At 31.9% G+C, this 21115-nt stretch overlaps 1 protein-coding gene across 2 annotated transcripts in view; it reads right to left on the minus strand.

The window, feature by feature from the left end:
* The window catches only part of LOC118180982 (fibronectin type-III domain-containing protein 3A-like), a 254400-nt gene that overhangs the window by 48818 nt on the left and 184467 nt on the right, over window positions 1–21115 (minus strand). For both annotated transcript variants that reach the window (XM_035350064.2, XM_035350070.2), the window contains 4 exons: window positions 14306–14458; window positions 11502–11582; window positions 831–886; window positions 547–713 (listed from right to left, as the gene is read on the minus strand). In XM_035350064.2, coding sequence (XP_035205955.1) covers window positions 547–713; window positions 831–886; window positions 11502–11582; window positions 14306–14458 — 457 coding nt within the window. The remainder of the gene's footprint in view (window positions 1–546; window positions 714–830; window positions 887–11501; window positions 11583–14305; window positions 14459–21115) is intronic.

Consider the following 21115-nt stretch of genomic DNA (forward strand, 5'->3'; position numbering starts at 1 on the left):
CATTACTTCTTATTACAGCATAGACAGCCACAAAATATTAAAAGAATGAGCTAGATGTCCTTTTTGCAAATTTAGTTTGTTAGTTATTAAATTTTCAATATAACAACATTTTAATACTCATTTGTGTACTTGAATATTAAAACTATAAAAGTACTTCAAATTTCCTATAAATATAGCAGTGTTAACTAAGAACATTTTATAAAAGTACTTCAAATCTCCTATAAATATAGCAGTGTTAACTAAGAACATTTGTTCTGGACAGCAGAAACTACATATATTTCCAAAACAGTTGCTCTTAAAATCTGATTCATTTCATCATTTGGGAATTTAAACATTTACTTCATAAAATTTCCTTAAAATTACAAAATTATGAATACAGTTCCATTTACTTTTACACATATTAAATGTTTATTATCTAAGACAGTACTTTCATTATTTACTGAGTACAGATCAAACTAAATGAAATGGAAAAACATTTGAATTATATATACAAAAGTACAGAGTGAATATAATGCCATGTGAAGAACATGGAAAGCTCGAACTCACCTATAAACAGATTTATAGCGACCTTCTTTACCCTTTTCACAAAGCATTACTTCATACATTATTTCACTCTGCTGAATGCTTGAACATAGCGTAGGCTCTATTTCAACAGCAGATAAAGTGGGAGGTTTCCAACATACCATAACACTATATGGGGATAATTCACTCACCTACAATATAAAAGATTAATCACATCTAGCTTTATTGCAAGAATAAAAATCATTGCATTGTGTAACTCATATATTTAAGATATAATCATATGTTACGATTTTACTCATGGTACTTACTACTGGTGGTTTCAGATTGGATAAGTATTCGGTGAAAATCCATGTCACTTCTTCATCTATAAATTTAAAAAAAATATTACTTGAATTCACACAAATATTTAACTAACACTAACAAAAATATTTAACTAAATTCTATAAGATTTAAAACGTTTTACATTCCAGAAGAAAGACATTCATAACATTAAAGATTTTATAATTTTTTTTTTGCAACTCACTAAAAATCAGTAGCCCCACATATATCACAAAAAGGTTTAAAAAAAGTTGATTCATAAATTATGTAGATTTGAATGGTGCAATTTCACTTATACACTGACTACCAATAAGTATTTGGACACCTATGCAAATGATGATATCTGTGGTCCTAAGGTATTTCACGGACTCTGCCGGTATATATCGTGTAAGAAACAGCATCGGCTTTAGTCGCATGCAAGATGCCTCGCAGTTCGGAGCTCTCTGATTTCGAGAAAGGTATAATTATAGGGTATCACAAATGTGGCCGACATATCTAGCGATTTGAAGTACCCAAAATCGACAGTGGCCTATGTGATTAAGAAGTGGAAGGTGAGCGGTGATTGTCGGAATGTGCCCCGAGTCGGCAGACCAACGAAACTGGGAGATAGAGATCGACGAGTGCTGTCCAGAGAAATTCGGAAGAACCGCACCCAACCAATGGCCCTCATCCGCGAGGAGTTTCATTGGCATCCGGGAGTATTGTTTCAATGAATACCATCCATAAGGAAACACATCTGCTTGGTTTTCATGGTCGTGCTGCTGCCCATAAGCCTTTGATCACAAAGTCCAACCGTGCTGCTCGGTTAATGTGGTGCAAAGCACATCGAAATTGGACCGTAGATCAGTGGAAATGGGTTCTTTGGAGTGACGAATCAAGGTTCACCCTTTACTGTTCGGATGGCAGGGTCTGGGTCTGCCGTCTACCTGGAGAACGTCTCCTGCCAGAATGCATTGTGCCAACAGTCAAGTTCGGCGGAGGTGGAATTATGATCTGGGTGTGTGTTTCCTGGTATGGATGGACTGGGACCCTTGGTCCCCATTCATGGTAAGCTCAACTCCGATGCCTACTGCACTATTTTGGATGACAATGTGCTTCCTACGTTGTGGCAGTTCTACGGGTTGGACCACTGTTACTTTCAGAATGACAATGCCAGTTGTCATGTTTCGATGTTAACCAAGGCTTGGTATGGTGCCAATGGAGTTCATCGAATGGACTGGCCTGCCCAGAGTCCAGACCTGAACCCTATCGAGAACCTCTGGGACGAGTTGCATCGCCGAATTCAAGGGTGCACTACCCATGCAAAATCGGTGAAGGAACTTCTATGTCTTCTCCAAGCCGTGTGGAAGAAAATACCACTAGCTGTCATACAAAGACTTGTGGAAAGTATGCCCTGGAGGGTCCACGCTGTAATTACCTCTCATGAAGGCTCTACCAACTTCCGATTTTGAATAAAGTTAGTTTTTCTTTTCTATCACTGGTGTCTAAATACTTATTGGTAGTCAGTGTACTTAGATTTTATTTAAATAAATACATTAAAAAATCTTTGGGTATTTGCAGCAGTTAACATGTGTCAAGATTTTAGTTCATTTAATCATTTATTACTATAAAAAGAGTGTAAATGAATAATAATAAAAACCCATATTCAAATACACTACATAATACAATTTGCCAATTATACAAAATTATGAATACGGTTGGTTCCATTTACTTTTACACATATTAAATGTTTATTATCCTACATTGCAGTTTAGCTACATTGCAGTAAAGCATGACTTTTTTAAAGCTCTCTCCGAATTCATCACATATCTTATCATTTACTTATTATGTTAAAAGTTTAATGAAAATCTAAAGTAACAATAATTTGTACATTTAGTTATCCTAAAAATATGCAAAAGAAAAGTCAGGCCAACTAAAGAATTGAATTGCTTGATATATAGCATTAATTTTCCAAATACCTTATTTATTACAAAATGTATTTTATTTTTCATGTATAATGATAATAATGCATATTATATGCTCCATGTTTTATAACTTACATGGCAATATGACTGCAGATATAAACTGATAAGACCATTTGTAAGAAAACAATCTAAGCTTACAAACATAATTAGATGGATGGAAATACACATGTATTTCTTCATCTTTGATTTCTTTTTAAAATGCAATACATAAACAGATGTATAGTTTAACTGTATCTTACCGATAAGCTTTTTGTTTCACAACAGATTATTAATTGTTTATGTTTTTGAGGGAAAAAATATATGCCTGATTTGGAATTGCTCAGGATGTTGGGAATCCTAACCCCCACATAAACAGAGCCAAAATTATACACCCCCGAAAAAAAAAGGGAGACAAAAGACAGAAACTTTTATTAGTTCATTTCACAATGTGATTTTCTGTTCCTTGATATACTTTTCACATCATTTACTACACAACTCTATGCCCCTAAAAAAAGTTATCTGAAGGTTTGCTTGCAAAATGTTCTGCAATTGCTCTTTTCAAGCTATCATCATCACTCAATTTCTTTCACCAAAGTTCAGATTTCCATTTAAAGAACAGATAATAATCATTCGGAGCTAAATCTGAGCTGTAAGGAAAGGTGTTTGAGCTACTTGCATATTTTGAGGATCGTTTGTATTGTACTCTCATTTGAATCCAAAATATTTAATAATGCATTTAACCCTTAGCCTGTCGAGTGATTTTCTGTGAATCCCTTTAAAACTGTCGCTAGTTTTGGACCGAGCTTCCCGTAAAATGTCGCGAAAATAACCCTAAACCTCTGAAAATTGTCAAGCAGTTCTTTTGTTACTTCCCATCCCTCCCAGAATTTTACTTCAATGATTCCGCTAAGTGAGATTGATTGCTATATATTGTTCGCATCTATGTGAGCTCTCAAGAGAATTGCAAAAGGCTAGACTCTCCATGATGACCGTCTTAAAGCCGCAGGGTACAGCTGCGAAACGTAAAAGTTTTCTTCCCTTAAACAATCTTATCTCTACATATCTTCTCTACATATAATAAAAGAAAGAGTCTGTCTGTGTGTGTGCCTTTCGTTCGCGCTGCGCGTAAGCTAATAGACCCACGGCTACGAAATTTGGTACATAGGTACATCTACACAAGAGCCAGTGCACTTCGAAGCGATTTTTTCGAAATTCGAATTTTTTTTATTTCATGTTTTGTGACGAAATCGTGTCATTTTTAAACATAATGGGCTATAGGAAAGCGAGATTTTACTCTACACACTCCATTTTCACTTCAACACAAAACGTAGGCACTTAGCTATTTTACGAACTTAAAATAAATTTCGTGTTTCAATAAATCGATTAAATACGAATTTATTTAACAAAGGGAGCTTAACACTTTTTCAATGGGATTTTTTCTAAAAAAGTTTATTTTTAAAAATGTACAGTTTATTTTTCTTTGATTTTTGAACACGTTAAACTTTCATCCTTGCGAATGCTTTTACAAAAAGAATTTTGGAAAAATGATAATATTTTGTATTTTTAAAAGATTTTTTAAATGAAGCATCCGAGTACAGTTCTCACATCTTTAAAAATGTGATTTTGGCAACAATTTTCCTGTCTTATTGTTGTTGATAGATTTTTGATGAAATCGCATCATTTTGAATAGTTTCATTCTTTTAGAAATATGGGTTTGGCAACAATTTTTCATCGTATTTCTTATGTCACTGTTTTTAAGAGATTGGCATATTTCATTGTCATTTTTATATAAATATAATATATTTTTACTGATTTTTTTTTTTTTTTTTTTGATAAAGTTGTTCTGTGAAGTAAAATTCTACGCGGAATTTTATGTTTTTTGAGTTGCTTTCATTTTTAATTAGGATAATTAATATTTGTATTAAGAGATATAGCTTATTTCATTGAAATTTTTTCCCTTGAAAACATAAGATAAAATATCATTAATTATACTTTGCTTTTCAGAATTTTTTGTTTTTTGCATTCCTTTATTTTATTAATTGCTCATTTTCACTGTTTTTAAGATATTGAAAAGTTTTGACTGATTTTTTTTAGGAAACAAAGTTCTTAACCTCCTTAATACCATTTGAGTTCTTAAGATTTTGCAAAGGGAATTTGGTTAATTTATTTATTAGGGTAATTAATATTTGTATTAAGGGATATTGCTTATTTCATTGTATTTTTGTTATACGTAATAACTTTTTTTATGAAGTTGTTCTGCAGAGTAAAATCCTACGCAGTATTTAAATTTAACGTTTGGAGTTCCCTTCAGCCATTTTTCCGGTACATTTGAAAGCCAGACGAAGGCTCGCAGTGAAGCTGCTAGTTTTTAAATAAATTGGTTTTAAAATTTACCCGGTTAAATTTTAAATTATTACGCATTTTTAACCCAAGTAACCTAAATCTGTATGTCACTGATTATCACCGGAATTTCAATGCAGACTGATTAAACTACTATCACTAAAATTATATTCTGACAAATATCTGGTGCAACTTTCATTCCTTCTGAGATATTGCTGAAACATTTCATATTATTTCCGATTTTCTGTATTTTTGTCATTAATTAAAAATCTTAAAAACCTTCAGCATTTTCCTATATTCTTCAACTGCATGCAACTAATAATTATTTTAAATAATTTCTTTTTTCCTTAATTATTACGTTGTTTTAAGAGAGTAATAAACGAAACATTTGGGTGTTTTTTAAGGGTGATAATATTAATATTAAATTTGCATTTTACTTTTTCATATACATTCAAGATATTCAGAAAGGGAATTATAACTTGAAATTGTTTTCAGTGTATCATAAATTTATTGATTCAAATTAAAAATTCTTGCTTTCCTGTCCAAGAAACACTAGTAAATTTTATCTGAAATAGGAAAGATGAGACATATTAATAACAAACAAAGCAATTAATTTGGAAGTCAAAGAACAAAAATCAGCGTTATATTTTCAAATTTTCACGGGACTAGTTTCGATGGTTTTACCGAACCAACATTTTCAGCTGCAAAAGCGCAAATGAACGAGATAAGATATAATGAAAATTAGATTGTGAAAATTTGAAAATATAACGCTGATTTTTGTTGTTTGACTTCCAATTTAATGTTTGTTCGGCTTGTTATTGTATCTTAATTAAACAAAGCAATGTTGTTACTTATTAGCTTACAATATAATTTATTCAATATGGTATTTTTGTGAAGAAAAAGTGTTGCTGTACATTTGGTAAAGTATAAATAAGCATTTCATTTAATAATTATAAAAGTTATTAATTATTTAACAATTAATCATAAGAATATGAATAATTAAATATTTTTTCGGAGATATATTTTCCAGCGATATTTTTTTTCTAGGGATCCCAGCATACATTTTTGAAGCATTATGCTCTAAATAAATATCTTGTTTGAACAAAGCATTTATTGTTGACAAATCTCCAACCAAAGGAAATACCTTACTAGGGAGGATATTCAAACAAAAATTTTTATTAGAATAAATATTTTCGTTATTTTAATACTACTAATAATATACAAACATTAGTTTAAGCTCACTATAGTTGAGTGAATAAGATTGCTGGATGTTGGTAGTTTGTTGTTGGCAACCGAACAGTTTAGCTGCTTGTGGTCTTTATGATTTTTCCCGATGCGTAACGTGAATTCAAGCCAATTTTATTTAGAAAATTGCCCACGAAGGTGTTCTCTTAAAGCAGATAACCCATGACTTCTTAAAAACTGTAAAATATAATTTGTGAATATTTTCCGTTATACGATAACACGAAGAAAATGATTTCCTATACGAAACATATGATCAGCGCTGTTATTGCCCGCCATGCATCCATCTTATTCCTTACAATTAATTTTCCTTTTTCAAAGAAAGTTTGATTTCAGTAAAATGTACTATTTACAATGTGTCATTTTATTTTGCTCGTTTTTTATGCAAATATTCAAATTCAGATAGATATTGCGTTAAGTTCAGAAAGCCAACTAGTCTCCAAGTGGTAAGATAGCTCAGCACCGGTAAATTCTAGCGGCTGCATGGGAGGTTTAGGGGTTTTTCATAAGTACAATTGATTGTTAATTAACAGTTTGTTTCCCGCCAAAAAAAATCTACCCTGAAGACTTCCTTTCCCTTAGACAAACAGGTCCTGTGTGCTTTATCATAATCCAAAATCTTAAGCGTAAAAAACTTTTATCATAGCCGTTGATGACGATAACATATTTTCTATCTGATGTGTCAAGTTAGCATAATTGTATATTTCTAACGAAAATTGTTTGGCTGATGTTACTATAATAAAAAAAGATTCAAATATGAAAATAATGAAAAAAAGATTCAAATCGGTTTTTAGCTTAAACAGTATTTTCATTATTAATTATATCACGAATTTTATCAATAGTATTCTTAGTATTAATTGCAGGCATGTATTCAAGAATATAATATACACAAAGTGTCTAATGATTACGGCTAGTTTTTATATAAAATTTTATATTATAAAAATTTAGGTTCATAGGTCAGCCATATTTGAAAGAGTACTTGTGTATTATAAGAAAAGAGAGAGAGAAATTTAGGAATCAAAAAATTTACCACGAAGTAATATAAAAATGCAATAGAATACAAAAGAGTACAATACTATTTCATGTTTTGTGGATATATTTGAAGACAGAAACATGTTTCAGCTATATTCGTTCATCGGAGAAAAACTTTCCATATGAAGCTATTTTTTTCAAATCTTTCACTATACAAGTAATACAAAAGCAGTATAGGAATTTCTTTTCTTAATACCAAACCTAAGAGCTGAGGGGACGTACAATGATTAACATACAATGGGTGCCTTGAATTATTTTGCTTTACATGCAGTTTCCTTATATATGTAAAATAAAATAAATTTTCACCCATTCCAAGATTTCAAGAACTCACAGAGAGAGAGAGAAATATTTACAACAAATTTTATTGCTGTTTGAATGATTGCTTCGGGAACAATAAGTCTTGAAACTCAAGCTTTCACGCTTCAAGCTATTCAAATACGAACGCTTTTCAGCAAAGCCATTTGGACCGCATCTGCTTTGTTAAAGAAAACCTTTTTGGGGTAAAATCATCCACTTCATCGGGTTTTTCAAACAAAGCAGTCAGTGGTCCTATTACAACCTGCTGACCTAGAGAAATTTCTCCGAAACTTTTGTTAAAAAAAAACGAGTTTTATATTTTTAAGAATTTCCATTCTGACAGCAAGATTTTGTTATTTTTCACATATAGATGAAAAGAAACTACTTTGTTTTTAATAAAGAAGAAAAAAAATTAATAAGCTTATTTAAATTTTTTACACAGCACCGAGTAAGGAGACGAAATTTAATTTTCTTTATAAATACTTTTCTCAGACAATACTTTAGTGTTTTTCAAATTACGAGAATAGCGCGTTAGTGCATGCACTTTCAAACCAGATTTATTTAATTAATATATTTGGATATGCTGAACAAGCACACTTTCGCACACATACACTGTATATTAGTACATACATAAAAATGAAATAAAATTTGAAAACAAGCAATTTAAAAACTACTGTATTGAAAAATTATTGAAAATTTGTTTTTACCTCATTTTTTTTCGTTATATACATTTACTTCATTTTTTTATATGCATTTACTTAATTTTATTTTCTTATATGCATTTACTTAATTTTATTTTGTTATATGCATTTGTTAGTCTTTTTGAAAAATTTTTAGATTTTTTGAGTATGGCAAAGGAAACGAGATCTATCAGCCGAAGGCAATGAATGTCTCCATGGACAACTTTCTAAGTAAAACGTACTCATGTTCATGTTACACATACGGGAAATCACAAAATTCAACCAGTTCGTTTGTTTGGGTTCGAATACGAGTCGAAATAGCGATAATCAGATATCTTAGCCAGGAGGCCATTGATTGGGTTTGACAGATTTGGAAACGTAATAAATAGTATTTAATAAATATAATATTATTAAACGAATCGAATTTATATAAACCAAATAAAATTCTTATATCGAACACAACTAAAACTCGATATAACTTACACTGATAAACTGATGTGTAGTAACACTGATAAATTGAAATACTAAACGGAATATACATTAATTCTACATAGATAATTTTTTGTAATGTATTTCACTGGGAATGTCTGGCCGCAAAATCCTGATTATATATATACCCTTATTTTAAGGTTATCACATATCTGATGGTTTGACTTTTACCTCAAAACACAAAGAATCCACAAAAATTCAGTAAAATTAATAACTTTATTTCCCTGTTAAAAATTCTCTGAATCTTTTCAAATATAAAAGCACACGTGCCAAACAGTTTGCTTTAAATAAATACATGCAGCAACGAGAGGATGCGCTTTTGATAGCAACTCGTTTCGAAAATCGAAAATTTTTCTAAATGTAACAGATTTGTCGCTTAAATTAATTTTTCATTAAACAAAAAAACAAAATAGAATCGCATATTATTAAAAGAATTTTATTGCTAATTCAGATTCTGAAAACAAGAACCTTGTTGTTATAAAAAAACAAAGAAAAAATAAACAACATATTTCATTCAACGGGGGCCAAATTTGGCGCATGAACTTTTCAACATAAAAATATTTGAAGCATGTTATGGATAAAGGTTTATTTGATTATGGCAAAGTACTCGATGGTTATTTGCTTAAGGTGAAGGATGCCTTCGTTCGAGGATTGCCTAACACATATAGAAAACTAAGAATATCATCTTGGCAACCAGCCCGTTTGCCGGGATTCGAACCCCGGACAGAACCACCAGTTGTTCTGTTAGACTCCGCTCAGTCGCTGGTGGGCTGTCTGATAACGGAAAAGTTCAAAATTTCAAATTAGAGGAAAAGTGGTAGCATAGTATAATTCGAAGTTATTGCCATTTCAGTAATGTGAAGAGATTTCAAGAATGTTTAATTATTTTATTTAGCTTATGACAAACTAAATAAAATAATTAAATATTCTTGAAATCGCTTCTCTTAACATACTGGTAGTTTGACCTGCATTCAAACCCCGTGAACAAGCTGATTGCATGGGCGTTTTTACGGTTTTAACTTTTTGTAGTGCGAGATTGTTTCCCTTAGAAAATCTGTCACAAAAGCATACCTCCCCTTAGACAGATCACCTTCACGTGCTTAATAATCTAACAAGCCAAACCAAACACAACCCGAGTGAGGACTCGTAGTCAAGGCACGTCATCATGAAAAGCTAACTAAAATTGGCTCATATTCACATTAAACATGGGCAGCAAAAATTCCCTAAAACTGGTATGCAGGCAATCCATTCGTCAGGATTTGAACCCGCTTCAAATTATTAGTATTCAACGATTTTACCGCTACTTCGTTGGCGGCCTTTTGTAGTACCTATAAGAAAAATAATTGCAAAAGCACAATCGTTGCATACCGACGGATGAATTAAGTGGAATTTAAAGAATAACTTTCATTCGTGCTATAGCTGTTAGCATTGACATTTGGACAGATGTTAATTTATTTTAAATTCTTTTAATGTAATTAATTCATATCTTTAAATAATTGATCTTCTGACTGTAAATTTTTGTGCAGAGTAGATCTAACCCTTATGTACACTAACTGTTTTAATTAATTTACGCTCCATTAATTTTAAGAGATTTTATATCGATAGATTTCTTTCTAAAAATGTTTCAAGGATTACATATTTTTTTCTTTAGATTTCAAAACATTTTGGATTTAAAGTCTTAATAATAAAATTTTTAAAACAAATATTTCTAGAAATTCATTCGGCGTATTCATTTATTCCATTTAGTTGAAGTTTCGAGTAGAATATCTTCCTTTCAACATTCATAAAATTTTTATATGTCAGTTCGCCATTTCTACTGAGCATAGAGACACACATACGAGTACAAAACTCAGGCATGCTGAAAGCACAGTTTTAACATTTAAGGATGTAAAAAGAAGAATATACCATTATAATAACGCGCATTTGAAATACGAAGGCAAACAAGAAAGCTGGTTGCAACATTTGATATTTTTTTCCTGACAAATCAGAAATTGTAATCATTTTTCAATACAAAAATAAAATATTTGATTCTATAACACATAGGCATAAAGGCGTCCTCCGTTACAATTCTTATTTTTTCTTGTTTCTACTAAAATTCGGCAATGTACTATAACAACGTCGGATCCTGTTTGACTTTCATTTGTATAAAGTACCACAAGGCAAACAGTTGTAAAACGATTTATCTTCTTTCGTAAACTTTTAGTCGGTACACAGATAATACATACCTGCTGTCTGACAAAGATATTTCACTCTAAGGACTTTTTCCTAAAGTGCTCTTTTCAAAGACACTTCACACCCTATTAAGACCTTTGTGTCAACTGACAGCCGCCTGCAGAAAGGTAGGGGAAGGAAGACCAGATTGCGTTGTCTAAACACGTCTTAAGCAATCTTCGCGAAATTCGGGCTTCGTGTATACACGTCTTAAGCATTTTTCGTGCGATTTGAAATTCGTGTAAAGACGTCTTAAGCATTTTTAAAGAAATTCCAAAAACGTTTAAACACGTCTTAAGCAGTTAAAGGGTTAATAATTATACTAGCCTTAAATCAACACAATCAAAAATTTTATACAGTACAAACAATACATACTATACAAACTGAGCAGAGACTTCAGAAAGAAATATAAAACAAAATAGATTACCTTCAGAAGCATTGCTGCCAGATGCCGAGCTTCCATTAACACGGTAAGAATCATCATATTTATCTTTATATTTTCTTTTCTCTAGTTTTTAAAACACAATAATTATGAAAGAAAAAAATTCAAGTAAAAAATCAGCACTGCCATTATAAAATAGTTTCTTTTCTCTAGGTAAATATATTATAAAATAATAAAACTCTCAAGTAAAAAATATGCATTGAAATTACTCATTTAAACTATATAAAACTTTTTAATGTTTTAAAAAAAGAAAAGACAAGTCATCAGAATTTGAAGTCATCAGAATTAACTTAATTTTTAATTGAAAACCTCCTGTAAATGCTTCATAGGTATTGCCATTAATCATGTGCAGGATATTTATTGAAATGAAGGAAACGCACAATGCAGTTAGTCCATTATCTACTTGTGAGATTAATACTTGAGTTCATGAATGTGATACTGGGTACGATTATTTTACTTAAAGCAAAACACACATAAGCTTCCTGCCTACGTAAAGGAATGTAAATGAAAAAAATATTTAAAAAAGAAAAAAAAAAAAAAGAGAGAGAGAGAACAATAAGAAAATGGCTTCAAGTATGTAGAAACTCATAAAACCCCTGAAGCAAACACATTTATTCATTTTCAGCTCAGAACAAATTACAGTGGAACAAATTACCAGTAAAATTTTTTCTTTTATCTGCTAGTAGAAAAGCAGATAGTTAGATAATTGTAGATATTTAAGAAATATACGATGAGTGCATAAAATTTAGTAAAACAATCATTTGGACATGGATGATCTTATGTCACAATACAATTATGGATCTCCAAAATTTCATATATCCATTTACAAGTGCACAAATAAATAAATAATAACTAAGCAAAAATAGTGAACTTTTCAGTAGTACATTTTAATCTTATTAAATATCCAACTATTTACAGAGGAAGTAGTTTAGCATTATTGCTACATGATGCCAAATCAATCCAATTATAATTACCCCATCATATGGAAGAATTAACTGTTGACAACTGAAACTACACAGATAATTTTTAAGCAAGGTCTACCAGTGAATAACAATTTGAAATTTCACATATACTTGAGAATGAATTCATTCACAAGCTCCCAACATTCTTTGCACAAAATATGACACCAACTGCATTCCAGGCATCATTCTGTACACTCTGTAGTGTGAGGTTAAAATGTTTAAGAAACATGAAAGCCACAGACACTCACTGCCAGGTATGTGAAGTGCATTGTGACAAATGACACTAAAGTTTGAATACGAGTGAGATTGTTCAATAAGGTAGAGAAAATATCCATGATAAATAGCAGGCACTCTTGATGGACCATCTGTAATCACTGACGATTTGGCACGATTGAGAATCAAATTTACACAAACAGGAAATATGAGCAAATAACATGCAGAAATGAAAACCATACATGAAGTGAAAATAAGTATGAATAACTGGCTATCATTCATAGGTAGCAGAGTTATATGCGGAGGATATCCAAATATTCATTGGCTGTTATAATAAATTTTAAATAGACAAAGAATTCATGCAGAAAAATTGAAAATTCAGAAAATAAAACAGAGATAAAGTAACAGAAACAGTATATTCAGAAAATAGAAACTTTATTAATTAATTTATTTATTTATTTATTTATGCATACATATTATTATAAAATGGATCTTACTAAAAAAATAACCCTCATAATAAACTAGTCATTTTAAAACCCATTAGTATTGTATGAGTGGGACAACAATTCTAAATCCCTTTCTAAATAGGTAAATTATTTCAAATTGGTTCTTAAGAAATTTGGTTTTAAAATACTTTTAAATAGAGATAACTGCAATTGTGCAAGAAAATGTCTTTAAATATAAACTATAATGGAGAAAACTAAGTTTTCATAATAAAAAATTTCCAGATTTACAGTTTTTAAACATAAATTTAATAATTGATATCTGATTTTTATAATTATAAAATTAATTAAAAAATAAACTCTAATATGTATTTATTTTCCTAAATTAAGTCCAAAATCTTGTGAAATTAACTTTTATACTGATCTATTTCTGATAGCACGCCTTTCATAACATTTTTCATAAGGAAGAGTTAACAGAGTCATTTCCTTTCTTGAAAGTTTTCTCTTTATGTAAAATAATCAAAATTTTAATAAGAATTTGAAACACACTTTTAAAAACACAGTATAATTGGTAAAAGGTATCTATCTGTTGTAAGTTTTAAAATTTCAGAAGATAAATTGTAAAACAGAAATTAAATGATGATTGAACTACAAAAGAGTGGAATGCAGTGTTTTCTTCTTTCTAGAGCAAAAGAATATTATTGCAACAAAAACTTACATCATTAAATAATAATTAATAATTACACAATTATAAGTTTATTTTTTAGTTTCACCTGATTAAACTTAAAATAAAAGGATTGGACTGCAACAGCTGCTTATGGCAAAGCACATTAGAGTTATCTGCCTAAGGGAAGGGATGCTCTTATGGAGGACTTTCTAAAGGAAACTGACTCATATTCATGTTAAATGTGGGAAAAACCATGAAAATGCTCAATTCTCTGGCCCACTGAATACAGGCTGATTTCTCAGCATTCAGTGGTCTTTATTTACTTGGTGGACTCAAAATGAAAGCTATGAAGCTATATTATTGATGAATACAGTAATTTTGTAATAAAGATTTATACTGATAGGTCATATTAAATAACACGAAAATATAAATAATAAGAAAAGCATAAATCAATATAAAATAATGTAAAATAAATGGAAAATAATACCCATTTTTCATACATACCTCTTTTACTAATTAATGAGTTTGATTGGTTTGGCAGTAATGTTAACTTGTCTCTATTCCTACTATCAACTTTTCTACGAAACTTATATGTAGGACGCTGAAATTTTTCATCTTTTTGTGTTAAAACAAGCTGATTTGGTGGTGGTGATGCCTCTGAAAGAAAATGCAACCACACGTTTGAAAATACTTTGCATAAGAATTATTACTACATGAAAACAACACTGAACAAAATCGTTTGCTGCAGGAATTTTAAATACTGAAATTCGTTTTTCTCTTACAGTAAACCATCATTATAAGACATTACAACTAGCGATAATTAGAACAAAATTCTAGTTGACTATCTTTGATATTCTAAAAGCAGTCAATTTAGCATTTTGAAGCTTTTCAACCAAGTATCAAGAATCCCAAGTTTTCCAAAGAAAAAACTTGGAGTACAGAAAAGTAGCATATTACACTCCCAATGCTTTAACCCCCCCTGCAACAGAAACTTAATAAACAGTTCTCTGCAATTTTCTCTTTTTACTTATAGAAACAGTTCATCCATCACCATGTTTCTAGAAGACTTGAATATCCCCATCAGATTAAGTTCTATTCAATATAGACTGAAATTCAGGATCCCTCATTATCTAATTTGAAGACTAACAAAACTGCTTTCCTTTAATTTTAAACTTCACTAACTTTGGAAACATTTATCCTCAGAAAATAAAAATCCTTTCCACTTCTATATATTTCTTTCACAACATTTTTCATTAAATTTACTGTACTGTGAAAACATGGTAAGTATACTTTATGGAGATGTACTTTAAGGTCTGAGAGAAACTTCATCCCTGGGATGGATCTCTCTCTTAGGACATAATACTAGCTATTTTTTTAGCTTTCTTTCCTGCCATTCATTTTACAACATTTCTGAATTTCTGGTGGTTATTTTGTTAAAACGTGCACATTCATTTTATCTTTTCTTTAAATATTATTTTTTATTTATCTTATGACTGATCAACTGAGACACAGAGAGAAATACTCAAGAAATTCGGGCTGATTCACTAATTTCAAAATGAGTGGCAAGAGACAACATTCCTTCGTAAATTATATTAAAACTGCCAAAAATGTTGAATTAAAAAATTATGAATGCTATGAATGCTAAAATTCAACAGCAAGCTGAAAGTGAAACTTATCCACAAACTTTATTTCTATAAGCACTTCTGATTTCAGTACAGAAACCTCTATGAACCCTTTACCTGAAATTAAAATCTCTTTCGAAGATGAAATATCAAACTGAATAAATCATAAATTAATTGACAAAGGAGTGGAAACTGGATTGTCTTCAAATACTTGGGATCCAACAGCATTGGAAATAATATGTATTTCCAGTTTCTTCATTTGGCAATGAAAGTATAAAAAGAAAATTTAAATATACATTATTTAAATACACTTGGCTGGCTTATTTTAAAATTAAAGATGGAGTACACTATAAATATTGCATAATTTGACAAAGGACGTACATGAAAATAAAACAAGCTTTAGGACAATTACTGAATGAGCCATTTCATAACAGCAAAAAATCTAATGAAAATTCTCTGAATAAACATTCTTTATTATGTGCTTATAATTTATAAATAACATTCTTGGCCATAAACAAAACATTGTTGATATTGCCAGTGCTCATTAAGCTAAAGATAGTGGCAAAAAACTCATTCCTATAAAATACAATCTTCTCTGGAAAAAAAAGTATTCCATTAGGTTATTTTGATTTTGGGCAAATAAATGTGAATGTTAATAATGTTGAATCTCATAAGAATGAAGAAAGTTTTCTTAAATTCTCTGATTTTGAGTAAATTCAGAAATTGATATATTAAAAAATCATTTAGAATCATGTAGCTACAGGGTGCATTCACAAAGTTTTTAAGACTGGTCTGAGAATACAAAATTTATGAAACATTTTTTTTTTACAGTGAAATAGTTGAAATATGCCCCTTGAGCATCTTCACACTGCTGCCAGCATTTTTTCCATCGTTCATAGGCTCCCTGAAAGTCTTTGAGCACAAGGCTGTGAAGAGATCTCGTCAAAGCCGCCTCGACCACTGGAATCATGTCAAATAGCTTCCCCTTCAGGTCTTTCTTGATCTGGAGGGAAAAAAAAAAAGTCATTGGAAGCGAGGTTGGGGTTGCAGGGCGGATGCAGCAGTGTTGCCATGTTGAACTTAGCCATGATTTCGGCAGTGGAGGGCAACATGCAAGAGGGCGCATTGTCGTGGTGAACAATCCAATCGTCTTTGGTGTCTGGGTGGACTCGATCCTTCAAACAGCCCGTCACTCCAGGGTAAAACTTACATATGACACTCTGTCCCTGCTTTTCACATGTGACTTGCTCAAGTGAGCCTTCTTGGGCTTTGGAGATTAGGGGGTGTGCCACTCTGCACTTTGACATTTTGTTTCAGGATCGTACTCATAGACCCAAGTCTCATCACCAGTAACCACTTTATCAAAAAAATTGGGATCATCTTGCAAATGTTGAAGCATTTCATCGTAAATAACCAGGCAAGGTGCCTTCTGTTCATCCATCAGAGCTTTGGGAACAAATTTGGCACACAGTTTTTCATCTTCAAAACTTCTGTCACTAACTTGTGCACTGTAGTCTGACCTAATTGCAGTTCATCGGCAATTAATTTAACACTAAGAAAATGGTTCATGTTTAAAACTCCATGTACTTTCACCAGATTTTCCTCAATTTAGCTTATTGAAGGTGTTCACTTCCACGCCTGCCGTATTAATTTCTACCTTTTCGTTGCCCTGCGTTGGCAACACGCTTTTGAGATTTGTCGTTCATAGGATTCGGTCGCTAAAAGCGTAGCTGGCCTGTAACTGTTGTAATTCTTATTTTATGCATCTGTACTCCTGAATTATTACTAAATGTTTACGTGTGAATGTTAAATCATTAAATGTCTTCAGTTTGATTTAAATACACCAAGAGTCGACTGAATTTATTAAGTATGTTTAAAGTCGAAACTGCGTCATCCATGTCGGCGCCATTCTAATACGAGGTACGTAAACATCATTTGGAGGCACGCCGACGAGATCAGATCAAGAATTTGTCAGCAGTTCAAGTACAGATAAGTGATTTTTTAGTTTGATTTACATCTAAATTTGATTCTTGAAGTTTTATATCTATTTTGTATTGATTTTGATTTTGAACTTGAATACTTCGATTACTTATTATGGATCAAGCTACTGTCATTAGATTGCAAGGTAGGGCAAAAGCGGCCTTCACAAGGCTTCAGAATACTATTTTTTCCGATTTATCTAAAAATGAAGTAATTTTACATCTGGAGCGCTTAGAAAGGATTTATTCAGATTTTGACAAATTTGATGCCAATTACCAGAAGAACAGTCAGAAATTGAAGATTTTGAATCGAAGTATTTTGGTTTGAAACTTCAGTATCAAAATTTATTAGATGTATTAAATGCGGATGTGCCAAATGTTACAGGAAATTCTAATATTAGTAACTTTAAGTTACCTAAGTTGAATATTCCTATTTTTTCGGGTAACTTTAATGACTGGATGAATTTTAAAGATATGTTTGTTGCAACAGTGCATAAAACTTCTTTATCGAATATACAGAAATTTCAGTATTTTGCCTACAGTTCTCGCACTCACATTTTCCTCCAGTGGCGAAACTATCAAAATTAAATTATTATTGGATTCCGGAAGTGAAAGTTCGTTTATTTCTGAACGAGCTGTTCGAAGATTAGGATTAAAAAGAACAAATCAAAGGTTACTTTTGCGTGGAATTGGCGAAGTGCCAGCTTCCAAAACTCGTGGTTCTGTTGATTAAAGTTCGGTCAAAGTTAAATAATCAAGTAATTGATGTTAACGCATACATTTTGGATAGGTTAACTTTGCCATTGCCGGAACAAGTAATTAATGTAAAGCATATAGAATACATTAAATCTATTCCGTTAGCGGATCCGAATTTTGCTCAACCCAAAGAAATTGATTTGATTTTAGGAGCTGATTATTTTTTCTCCGTTTTAAGATGTGGCCAAATATATGGTTCGAAAAATGAGCCTGTAGCTCAAAATACAATTTTCGGTTGGGTGATTGCTGGGAAAGTCGGAATTAATATGGAAGGCCCAAAAACAGCAAATGCACACTTCATAAAGTTAGAAGATAATATAAATATTGATTACGAACTTAAACGTTTCTGGGAAATGGAGGATATCGTCGATGTTGGGAAAAAGGAATTTCTGACACCTGAGGAACAATTTTGTGAATCACATTTTCAAAACACTCATGCTGTTAATTCAGATGGGCGATTTGTTGTAAAACTTCCATTTTATAAATCGCATTTGAAGTTGGGTGATTCAAAACCGACAGCAATTTCTAGGTTGCGTTCCATGGAACGAAAATTCAAAGATAATCCGGAATTTGAAAAACAGTATAAAGATTTCATACATGAATATGAACAGTTAGGACATATGACTGTGATTAATGATGATTTATCTAACAGATCGGATATAGAAAAGATTTATCTTCCTCATCATGCGGTAATTAAACCTTCTAGCACAACGACAAAATTAAGAGTAGTTTTTGATGCATCCTGCAAATCTGAAAATGGTATATCATTGAATTCTCTTTTAGGGGTAGGTCCGAAATTACAAAGGGATATTTCTGAGATTTTGATTAACTTTCAATTTCCTAAAATTGTTTTCACAGCCGATGTGGAGAAGATGTATCATCAGGTGATGGTAGCCCCTGAAGATCAGAATTATCAATTGATACTTTGGCGATACAATTCCAGTGATAAAATGCGCACGTACAAGTTGAAAACAGTTACTTATGGTCTTTCCTCTGCTTCATTTTTAGCAACTCGATTCTGAAGCAGGTAGCTTTAGAGTCTAAAGAGGAATCAGGTGTATCTTGTATATTGCAAGAGGTTATGTATATGGACGACTTATTGTCGGGTGCAAATACAGTTGATGATGCAGTGTTTGTCTGCAAGAAAATATCTTTAATTTTACATGCACGTGGTTTTGATTTGAAGAAGTGGAATTCAAATTCTGCAGAATTCTTAACTGAATTTAAGGAACATTGTTAATTGAATTCTGATTTTGAGATATCTCCTAATTCGAGTTCGAAAGTCTTAGGACTTTTTTGGAATTCAACTACTGATACCTTCAGTTTTAAAGCTACACTGCACATCAACGCACCTATAACAAAAAGACGCATATTAGCAAAATCTGCTCGCATTTTCGATCCTTTAGGTCTCTTATCTCCTTGCACTATATTGATTAAAATATTCTATCAAAAACTCTGGTTAGTTAAAGGCGACTGGGATTCAGTTGTTCCCTAGCATATCTTAGATGATTGGTTTAAATTTCAAGAGACATTTAGTCAAATCAATAATTGTGAAATTCCGAGATGTGTCATACTTACAATGGACAGTGTTATCCAACTACATGGATTTTCTGATGCATCTTCGCAGGCTTATGCAGCAGCTATTTACTGTCGCCAAAAATGGAATGGTACATTTAAGGTTAATCTTTTGGTATCAAAGACTAAAGTCGCGCCTATAAAGCAAGTATCCATTCCTCGATTAGAACTCTGTGCTGCGTATTTGTTGACCAGATTAATGCGATCTCTATTGAGCATTTTAAAGAAGTTTGATTTTGAAATCTTTGCATGGACGGATTCCAAGGTAGTTCTGTCTTGGCTATCAGCTCATCCACGTAAGTGGAAAACTTTTGTGGCAAACAGAACATCTCAAATCATAGAAGTGATACCTATTAAACATTGGAATCATGTTCCCTCTAAACAGAATCTTGCAGACATTGCTTCTCGTGATATTGAACTCCTACCAAATTGTACTTTGTGGTAGAATGGTCCACCATGGTTGCGTCAGGAAGAGGAAAAATGCCCTGAATATGAATTAAAATCTGAAGATGATGCTGAAGTAAAGGCCGAACAAATATCTGATCCTATTTTTATTTCTCATATACGTGAATCGAATGATTTATTAGCTAATTTGTTCGAGCATTATTCTTCGCGTTGTAAAATTGTTCATATTCTGGCTTACTGCCAAAGATTTATTACTAATTGCAAGAAGCATCATGTTACTCAGAACATTTCACGTAGTGGCATTAACTCCAGCTGCCTTATGCCGCTAACATTTCTAGAGATTCGAGTAGCAGAAAATTTCATTATTCGTTGGATTCAGAATCATCATTTCAAAGATGATTTACAATGTATTAAAGAAGAAAAACCTTTACCCAAGAAGAGCCAACTACGTTCTTTGTATCCATTCATAGATAAAGATTACGGGTGGGAGGACGTCTTCGAAATTCATCTTCAGCATTTAACATCAAACATCCTGTCATACTTCCTTCTCGACATAAATTTAACGAATTACTAGTGAAAGAACTTCATGTTACTTACCTTCATGCTGGTCCTTCTTTATTATCACACTTCATCAGACAATCTTACTGGATAATTGGAGGAAAGAAACTGATACACAATTATGTCAACCATTGCTTAATATGTCATCGATTTAAAGCTGCTTCAAATCCGCAATTGATGGGTGACTTACCTGAACATTGTGTGACTTTAGAACGACCTTTTTACGCATCTGGTGTGGATTACATTGGTCCTATTACCATGAAATTTAATAAGGGTCATGGCTCTAAAACAACGAAGGGCTATATAGCTCTGTTTGTTTGCTTGTCGACTAAAGCTGTGCATATAGAAGCAGTCAGTGACCTGACGGCAGACTCGTTTATCGCTGCACTTAGACATTTCATTTCACATCGCGGTGCACC

This window comes from Stegodyphus dumicola, chromosome 6 (genome assembly GCF_044657685.1).
Source record: "Stegodyphus dumicola isolate Sdum_Otavi_A_Nest chromosome 6, ASM4465768v1".
Lineage (NCBI taxonomy): Eukaryota > Metazoa > Arthropoda > Arachnida > Araneae > Eresidae > Stegodyphus > Stegodyphus dumicola.